Source organism: Oncorhynchus mykiss, chromosome 27, assembly GCF_013265735.2.
Source record: "Oncorhynchus mykiss isolate Arlee chromosome 27, USDA_OmykA_1.1, whole genome shotgun sequence".
In the NCBI taxonomy this organism is placed as follows: Eukaryota; Metazoa; Chordata; class Actinopteri; order Salmoniformes; family Salmonidae; genus Oncorhynchus; species Oncorhynchus mykiss.
Window position 1 is genome coordinate 44,608,095 of NC_048591.1, and position 10,000 is coordinate 44,618,094.

General features: G+C 45.6%; 1 protein-coding gene across 1 annotated transcript in view; it reads right to left on the reverse strand.

The window, feature by feature from the left end:
• gbe1b (glucan (1,4-alpha-), branching enzyme 1b) overlaps positions 1–10,000 on the reverse strand; it is a 359,324-nt gene that overhangs the window by 245,776 nt on the left and 103,548 nt on the right. Inside the window, exon 5 of the mRNA XM_036964774.1 lies at positions 8,901–9,036. Coding sequence (XP_036820669.1) covers positions 8,901–9,036 — 136 coding nt within the window. The remainder of the gene's footprint in view (positions 1–8,900; positions 9,037–10,000) is intronic.

The following is a 10,000-nucleotide window of genomic DNA, read 5'->3' on the forward strand; positions in this document are numbered from 1 at the left end:
GGGGGTACCGGTGAGGCAGCTGTGGAACAGACAGATGTCTGTCTCTGGAAACGAGGACAGTAACATTTCTCCTCGTGTAAAAAAAAAAAAAAAGAGAATCGTACTGTACATATTCCTTGAACTGCTGCAGGTTGGTTCTTCGTCAGATCGACTACATCCCCAAATGACACCATATTCCCTACGTAGTGCACTTCTTTTAACCACCACTTCCATTGGTCTTGATCAAAAATAGGGCACTACATAGAGGATAGGTTGCAATTTGGGACGCGCGGGAGTGAATTTGCATCGGCAGAAAGAGTGCGTCGCTGCTGTGCTTCCCCAATCCAAAAAAGGAAGGACAAGGAAACGTTAAGCCGAGGAGGAGACGTCGTTCATATCAGAGGCACTCCACAGCTACGCTGTAGCAGCAATATCTGGCCCCCTTTTAATACCGCCAATAGCGCAGATCCTACTTGAAATGCAGAAGAATTACAGTGAGGGTAGCGTCCCAAAAAATGTCACCTTCTTCCCTACATAGAGCCTTATGGGCTTGTCAATGGGCTCTGGTCAGAGATTAATGCACTATATTAGGGACTAGAGTGCTGGTTGGGATGAAGCCTTTAAAAATTTCTGTAGGACACACCTCTGGGACACAGAGAAGGAGCTCAGTTTGGCACATCTTTATTCAACTGGTATTTAAATAGCACTTCCAGTAGTACTACAGAGAGCGAGAGAGGCAACCATCACATTACAATAGAAGTAAATGTGGTGAAAATCACCACGTCCTCAAGTAGACAAACTATAATAGTCTAGGACTCTATTCAGGGTTTAATTTTATATCTAGTAAAACATTGAGTAAAGCAGATCAAGAATCTCCAGCAGGATTTTTAGTAGATCTGTGATTTGATGTATCCAGGTGTGTGTGTGTGTGTGTGTATGTGTGTGTATATGTGTGTGTAGGACACAGGGGGAACCATAGACTGGTGTTAATAGTGATGAATGGTTCAGAGGGACATCAGACGGAAGCAGACAGACAGCCAGCTGAGTCCAGACCTGTTTCCCCAAACAGAACCCCATTCTCCCTTTGTAGTGAACAGCCTTTGACCAGGGCACATAGGAATCTGGTCAAACATAATGAACAAAATAGGGAATAGGGTGTCGTTTGGGACACTGGTCTAAGCACTGAAACCCCCTCCCTCCCATCCCACTTTTCTGTTCAGTGGTAATGGCCACTTCAGGTGTCTGGATGGATCTGGCAGAAGACTGCAAACAGGATGTTGACTGCAGAGGTGGCTTTGTTCCGCAGCAAACTGACAGTCTGGCTAGGGTTCCCATACACACAAATCACATTTTATTGATCTCGTACAGATATTTGCAGATGTTATCGCAGGTGCAGCCAGATGAGTTTTTTTTGTTTGTTCCAACAGTGCTGTAATATCTAGCAATAAAAAATACACACACACGTAATCCAGAAAAATCTATGTCAGAGACAGGAATATCATATATATACTATTATATATATATAATATATATTAGATAGGAGGGTAGGAGGGTCTAATATATATATATATATATAATATATATTAGATAGGAGGGTAGGAGGGTCTAATATATAGGTAGGAGGGTCTAATATATATATACCAAAACATTTTGGTCACTACATGATTACACATGTGTGTTCCTCACGTAATTGTCACCACTTCCACTGTGTCACAAAGCACTTAATATGTTCTATAAGGTATGGCATCAACAAATATCCCCAAATAGTCATGGAAGTTAAGTGTATATTTCCTTCTATCGTTTTCAAATGAAATAGTAAAGACAGCTGTGCTCTGCCACTATACTGGAGACAAAACACCGAAACTTGAGTTACTCCCTGCCTCGTATTAGTTGGATTGTATTTGTTATTGATTGTGTGTATATATATATATATATATATATAGATAGGAGGGTCTAACTGGGCCAATCTGAACTTCTTCAGCCTCCTGAGTTTGTGCCTTTTTCACCATGCTGTCTGTGTGAAGGGACCATTTCTGGTCGTCAGTGACACCGAGGAACTTGACCCTCTCCACCGCGGTGCCGTCTATGTGGACGGGGCGCGCTTTCGCTGCTGTCTCCTGTAGTCCACGATCAGCTCCTTTGTTTTGTTGATGTTGAGGGAGAGGTTATTTTCCTGGCACCACTCTACCAGGGCTCTCACCTCCTTTCTGCAGGCCGTCTCATATTTGTTGGTAATCAGGCCTAATACTGTTGTGTCGTCAGCAAACTTGATTGAATTGGAGAAGTGCGTGGGCACGCAGTCATGGGTCAACAGGGAGTATACAGGTGGGAGCTGACCACGCACCCTTGTGGGACCCCTGTGTTGAGGATCAGTGTGGCAGAAGTGTTGTTCCTTACCTTAACTACTTGGGGTCGGCCCGTCAGGAAGTCCAGGACCCAGTTGCACAAGGAGGGGTTCAGAACCAGGGCCCTGAGCTTAGTGATGAGCACTCTGGTGTTGAAGACTGAGCTGTAGTCAATGAATAGCATTCGTACATAGGGCAGTGTTCAGTGCAATGGTGATTGCATCATCTGTGGATCTATTGGGGCGGTAAGCAAATTGTAGTGGGTCTAGGGTGTCGAGCTGATATGATCCTTAACTAGCCTCAAAGCACTTCATGATAACATAAGTCAATTGCTACTGGGCGATATTCATTTAGTTACCTTTGCTTTCTTGGGTACAGGAACAATGGTGGACATCTTGAAGCAAGTGTGGACAACAGACTGGGATATGGAGAGTTTGAATATGTCTGTAAACACTCCAGCCAGCTGGTCTGCACATGCTCTGAGGACGCGGCTTGGGATGCCGTCTGGGCCGGCAGACTTAAAATGATGTACTCACGTCGGCCACAGAACGAGAGCACACAGTCCTCATGAACAGCAGGGGCCCACGTCGGCGGCTCAATGTTGTTTTCCTCAAAGCATGCAAAGGTGTTTAGCTCATCCCCGAGCGAGGCGTCGCTGTCCGCGACATGGCTGGCTTTTCCTTTATAAATCAGTGATTGTCAGTAGTTTCTGCCACATACAGTGCCTTGCGAAAGTATTCGGCCCCCTTGAACTTTGCGACCTTTTGCCACATTTCAGGCTTCAAACATAAATATAGAAAACTGTATTTTTTTTGTGAAGAATCAACAAGTGGGACACAATCATGAAGTGGAACGACATTTATTGCATATTTCAAACTTTTTTAACAAATCAAAAACTGAAAAATTGGGCGTGCAAAATTATTCAGCCCCCTTAAGTTAATACTTTGTAGTGCCACCTTTTGCTGCGATTACAGCTGTAAGTCGCTTGGGGTATGTCTCTATCAGTTTTGCACATCGAGAGACTGACATTTTTTCCCATTCCTCCTTGCAAAACAGCTCGAGCTCAGTGAGGTTGGAATGAGAGCATTTGTGAACAGCAGTTTTCAGTTCTTTCCACAGATTCTCGATTGGATTCAGGTCTGGACTTTGACTTGGCCATTCTAACACCTGGATATGTTTATTTTTGAACCATTCCATTGTAGATTTTGCTTTATGTTTTGGATCATTGTCTTGTTGGAAGACAAATCTCCGTCCCAGTCTCAGGTCTTTTGCAGATTCTGGAAGAAAACTCATCAGGTTTTCTTCCAGAATGGTCCTGTATTTGGCTCCATCCATCTTCCCATCAATTTTAACCATCTTCCCTGTCCCTGCTGAAGAAAAGCAGGCCCAAACCATGATGCTGCCACCACCATGTTTGACAGTGGGGATGGTGTGTTCAGCTGTGTTGCTTTTACGCCAAACATAACGTCTTGCATTGTTGCCAAAAAGTTCAATTTTGGTTTCATCTGACCAGAGCACCTTCTTCCACATGTTTGGTGTGTCTCCCAGGTGGCTTGTGGCAAACTTTAAACAACACTTTTTATGGATATCTTTAAGAAATGGCTTTCTTCTTGCCACTCTTCCATAAAGGCCAGATTTGTGCAATATACAACTGATTGTTGTCCTATGAACAGAGTCTCCCACCTCAGCTGTAGATCTCTGCAGTTCATCCAGAGTGATCATGGGCCTCTTGGCTGCATCTCTGATCAGTCTTCTCCTTGTATGAGCTGAAAGTTTAGAGGGACGGCCAGGTCTTGGTAGATTTGCAGTGGTCTGATACTCCTTCCATTTCAATATTATCGCTTGCACAGTGCTCCTTGGGATGTTTAAAGCTTGGGAAATCTTTTTGTATCCAAATCCGGCTTTAAACTTCTTCACAACAGTATCTCGGACCTGCCTGGTGTGTTCCTTGTTCTTCATGATGCTCTCTGCGCTTTTAACGGACCTCTGAGACTATCACAGTGCAGGTGCATTTATACGGAGACTTGATTACACACAGGTGGATTGTATTTATCATCATTACTCATTTAGGTCAACATTGGATCATTCAGAGATCCTCACTGAACTTCTGGAGAGAGTTTGCTGCACTGAAAGTAAAGGGGCTGAATAATTTTGCACGCCCAATTTTTCAGTTTTTGATTTGTTAAAAAAGTTTGAAATATCCAATAAATGTCGTTCCACTTCATGATTGTGTCCCACTTGTTGTTGATTCTTCACAAAAAAATACAGTTTTATATCTTTATGTTTGAAGCCTGAAATGTGGCAAAAGGTCGCAAAGTTCAAGGGGGCCGAATACTTTCGCAAGGCACTGTATGTTTATGAGCTGTTGAATTGTGACTACACTTTGTCTCTGTACTGTTGTCTTGCCTCTTTGATTGACTTATGGAGGTCGTAGATGGTCTGATGGTCTGGAAATTATAGGCAATTAGCAAGACAACCCCAATAAAGGAGAGGTTCTGCAGGTGGGAACCACAGACCACTTCTCAGCTCCTATGCTTCCTGGCTGATGTTTTGGTCACTTTTGAATGCTGGCGGTGCTTTCACTCTAGTGGTAGCATGAGACGGAGTCTACAACCCACACAAGTGGCTCAGGTAGTGCAGCTCATCCAGGATGGCACATCAATGCGAGCTGTGGCAAAAAGAGGAAGGCATTGATGCTATGGACTGGCCCGCCCGTTCCCCAGACCTGAATCCAATTGAGCACATCTGGGACATCATGTCTCGCTCCATCCATCAACACCACGTTGCACCACAGACTGTCCAGGAGTTGGCGGATGCTTTAGTCCAGGTCTGGGAGGAGATCCCTCAGGAGAACATCCACCACCTCATCAGGAGCATGCCCAGGCGTTGTAGGGAGGTTATACAGGCACGTGGAGGCCACACACACACTACTGAGCCTCATTTTGACTTGTTTTAAGGACATTACATCAAAGTTGGATCAGCCTGTAGTGTGGTTTTCCATTTTAATTTTGAGTGTGACTCCAAATCCAGACCTCCATGGGTTGATAAATTTGATTTTTTGATCATTTTTGTGTGATTTTGTTGTCAGCACATTCAACTATGTAAAGAAAAAGTATTTAATAAGAATATTTCATTCATTCAAATCTAGGATGTGTTATTTTAGTGTTCCCTTTATTTTTTGGAGCAGTGTATATCCAGAGAGAGCCACAAAACAGTGTATGTTACAGACCCTGATCTCTCTCTGGAAGGAGATCCTCGCCCTGAGCTTGTCTACTTATTAGTCCAGGGACTGAACGTTAGTGAGTAATATACTCTGAAGCGGTGGATGGTATGCACGCCTCCTGACATTGACTAGGGCCCTACTCCTTCTATCGCTTCTCCAGCATTTTGGGATAAATAGAGCAGGACGATCAAACAAAAGGATCCAGGTCGAATTTCGATCTAATATCCAGAAGTTATTTCTGGTTGTAGTAATAATACAAGAAATGTTCTCAGCAAATAACGTATTTAAAATGATAATAATAATAATTCTGCAAAGTTGTCTAGGAGCAGGGAAACCGTGTCTGTCGGCGCCATCTTGCCACACACACACACACACACAGGGCTGGGTCTGAAGAGGCCCTTGAACAGCGCTGGCTTGTGTTTGGGATAGACAGACAGTAGCACAGCAGGTCACCAGGCAGGGTCAAGGACCACTGCTGCTCTGATGGAGGAGCATAATGACAGAGAATGACCTCTCCTCTCCTTCCCTCCCCTTTCCCCTCTCCTCTCCTCTCCCCTCTCCTCCCCTCCTCTTTCCACTCTCCCTCTGCTCTACGACCCTCGCTTCTCTCCCTCGTCATCCACCCTTTCCCTACTCCCCTTTCCCCTCTCCTCTCCACTCTCCCTCTGCTCTACGACCCTCGCTTCTCTCCCTCGTCATACACCCTTTCCCCTCTCCACTCTCCCTCTACTCTACGACCCTCGCTTCTCTCCCTCGTCATACACCCTTTCCCCTCTCCACTCTCCCTCTGCTCTACGACCCTCGCTTCTCCCCCTCGTCATACACCCTTTCCCCTCTCCACTCTCCCTCTGCTCTACGACCCTCGCTTCTCTCCCTCGTCATACACCCTTTCCCCTCTCCACTCTCCCTCTGCTCTACGACCCTCGCTTCTCTCCCTCGTCATACACCCTTTCCCCTCTCCACTCTCCCTCTGCTCTACGACCCTCGCTTCTCTCCCTCGTCATACACCCTTTCCCCTCTCCACTCTCCCTCTGCTCTACGACCCTCGCTTCTCTCCCTCGTCATACACCCTTTCTCCTCTCCACTCTCCCTCTGCTCTACGACCCTCGCTTCTCTCCCTCGTCATACACCCTTTCCCCTCTCCACTCTCCCTCTACTCTACGACCCTCGCTTCTCTCCCTCGTCATACACCCTTTCCCTTTCTCTACTCCCCTTTCTTCATCTGTTGAGTTTCTAAACTTTAAACAAAGTCTAGTCTTGTTAGGAGTGTACACACAAGTCTTTCAAAGCTTACATCTGTGTGCTTTATAACGGTCTCTTGGATGGTAGAAAGACAAATGAGGAGATGTTGCTCTGTTCAGGACTGATTATCCCCTTTACAGCCCTACACACTACTAGATGAAAGAGAAACCATGTTTTAGCACTTTCGTGTATATCAGACCTGTAGCAGACAGCAAAACACCAGCTCAACGATTTGCTGTAGCTAAAGGCTGGAAGCAGGGGAAGGAAATGCATGTGTTCGGACAGGAAGTGTGCATCCAAAATGACATGCTATTCCCTATATAGTGTACTTATTTTTGAACAGGGCCCATAGGGATAGAGTATAGTGCACTATATATGGGATGGTCTGCCATTTGGGACACAGACAAAAAGTATTATAGCCATAGAAATATAATTGCTAGAACGGGTTTCCCATTGAAGTCAACGGTTCTGTGATGATGGGTAGCTATAGGGAATAGTTATTCCACTTATTTGGTTATAGCCTGTAGTAAACTAAGCTAGCGCTAAAATCTGTGGCCCAGGTCTAGATAGCTCTGTGATCTGTGGCCCAGGTCTAGATAGCTCTGTGATCTGTGGCCCAGGTCTAGATAGCTCTGTGATCTGTGGCCCAGGTCTAGATAGCTCTGTGATCTGTTGCCCAGGTCTCGATAGCTCTGTGATCTGTTGCCCAGGTCTAGATAGCTCTGTGATCTGTGGCCCAGGTCTAGATAGCTCTGTGATCTATGGCCCAGGTCTCGATAGCTCTGTGATCTGTTGCCCAGGTCTCGATAGCTCTGTGATCTGTTGCCCAGGTCTAGATAGCTCTGTGATCTGTTGCCCAGGTCTAGATAGCTCTGTGATCCGTTGCCCAGGTCTAGATAGCTCTGTGATCTGTTGCCCAGGTCTAGATAGCTCTGTGATCTGTTGCCCAGGTCTAGATAGCTCTGTGATCTGTTGCCCAGGTCTAGATTGATCTGTTGCCCAGGTCTAGATAGCTCTGTGATCTGTTGCCCAGGTCTAGATAGCTCTGATCTGTTGCCCAGGTCTAGATAGCTCTGATCTGTTGCCCAGGTCTAGATAGCTCTGATCTGTGGCCCAGGTCTAGATAGCTCTGTGATGTGTTGCCCAGGTCTAGATAGCTCTGTGATGTGTTGCCCAGGTCTAGATAGCTCTGTGATCTGTGGCCCAGGTCTAGATAGCTCTGTGATCTGTTGCCCAGGTCTAGATAGCTCTGTGATGTGTTGCCCAGGTCTAGATAGCTCTGTGATCTGTGGCCCAGGTCTAGATAGCTCTGTGATCTGTTGCCCAGGTCTCGATAGCTCTGTGATATGTTGCCCAGGTCTAGATAGCTCTGTGATCTGTTGCCCAGGTCTAGATAGCTCTGTGATCTGTTGCCCAGGTCTAGATAGCTCTGTGATCTGTTGCCCAGGTCTAGATAGCTCTGTGATCTGTTGCCCAGGTCTAGATAGCTCTGTGATGTGTTGCCCAGGTCTAGATAGCTCTGTGATCTGTTGCCCAGGTCTAGATAGCTCTGATCTGTTGCCCAGGTCTAGATAGCTCTGATCTGTTGCCCAGGTCTAGATAGCTCTGATCTGTGGCCCAGGTCTAGATAGCTCTGTGATGTGTTGCCCAGGTCTAGATAGCTCTGTGATGTGTTGCCCAGGTCTAGATAGCTCTGTGATCTGTTGCCCAGGTCTAGATAGCTCTGTGATCTGTTGCCCAGGTCTAGATAGCTCTGTGATCTGTTGCCCAGGTCTAGATAGCTCTGTTATCTGTTGCCCAGGTCTAGATAGCTCTGTGATCTGTTGCCCAGGTCTAGATAGATGTGATCTGTTGCCTAGTTCTAGTTAGCTATGTGATCTGTTGCCCAGGTCTAGATAGCTCTGTGATCTGTTGCCCAGGTCTAGATAGCTCTGTGATCTGTTGCCCAGGTCTAGATAGCTCTGTGATCTGTTGCCCAGGTCTAGATAGCTCTGTGATCTGTTGCCCAGGTCTAGATAGCTCTGTGATCTGTTGCCCAGGTCTAGATAGATGTGATCTGTTGCCTAGTTCTAGGTAGATCTGATCTGTTCCCCAGGTATGTAATCTCTTACCCAAGTCTTTTATTCGAGGCAGGACATTGATTGTGAAGTTGGTGTAGGAGGCGACTTTAGGGTCAGGTGAGGCGATGCCCACGTGGGACTCGTAGATCCGTAAACTCTGGGGCTTCTTGGGGCGAGGGTGGATGTGCTGGAGGGGAGGAGAAGGAACGCGATGAAGAACAGCTGAAACGTGAAAAACTGAAACAAACAGAGGAAACTAGATTTGTTAACATGCTTCGATCAGTCTGGTTATCCAACCAGACAAGCAAACAACAACGTATGGAGGTGTTCAGTTAAAAAGGGGCAATCTGCATGTTTAAACAATAACAAAGTTACTACCCCGCAACTGTTTTGGGAAGAAGCTGAGGGAGGGGGCTAGAGAAATATGACCATTAAAATTCATAGAGCTGATGGATGCAAGGACAATTTATTGGTCACATACACATGGTTAGCAGATGTTATTGGTCACATACACATGGTTAGCAGATGTTATTGGTCACATACACATGGTTAGCAGATGTTATTGGTCACATACACATGGTTAGCAGATGTTATTGGTCACATACACATGGTTAGCAGATGTTATTGGTCACATACACATGGTTAGCAGATGTTATTGGTCACATACACATGGTTAGCAGATGTTATTGTGAGTGTAGTGAAATGCTTATGCTTCTAGATCCAACAGTATCTAACAGGTAATATCTAACAAATTCCACAATAACATATATACATATGAGATGAGTAATTTGAGATATGTAAACATTATTAAAGTGACTAGTGTTCCATTTATTAAAGTGGCCAATGATATCAAGTCTGTATGTAGGCAGCCGCCAAAAGGAGGGAGGGGGAGGGCTTTGTATGCATTGCGGAAGTTAGAGTAGCAACGGTCGAGCATGTTACTCGCTCGTGTACTGCAATCGATATGCTGATAGAATTTAGGTAGCCTTGTTCTCAAATGAGCTTTGTTAAAATCCCCAGCTACAATAAATGCAGCCTCAGGATATATGGTTTCTAGTTTGCATAAAGACCAGTGAAGTTCCTTGAGGGTCGTCTTGGTATCCCCTTGCGGGGGGATATACGCGGCTGTGACGATAACTGAGAAGAGTTCT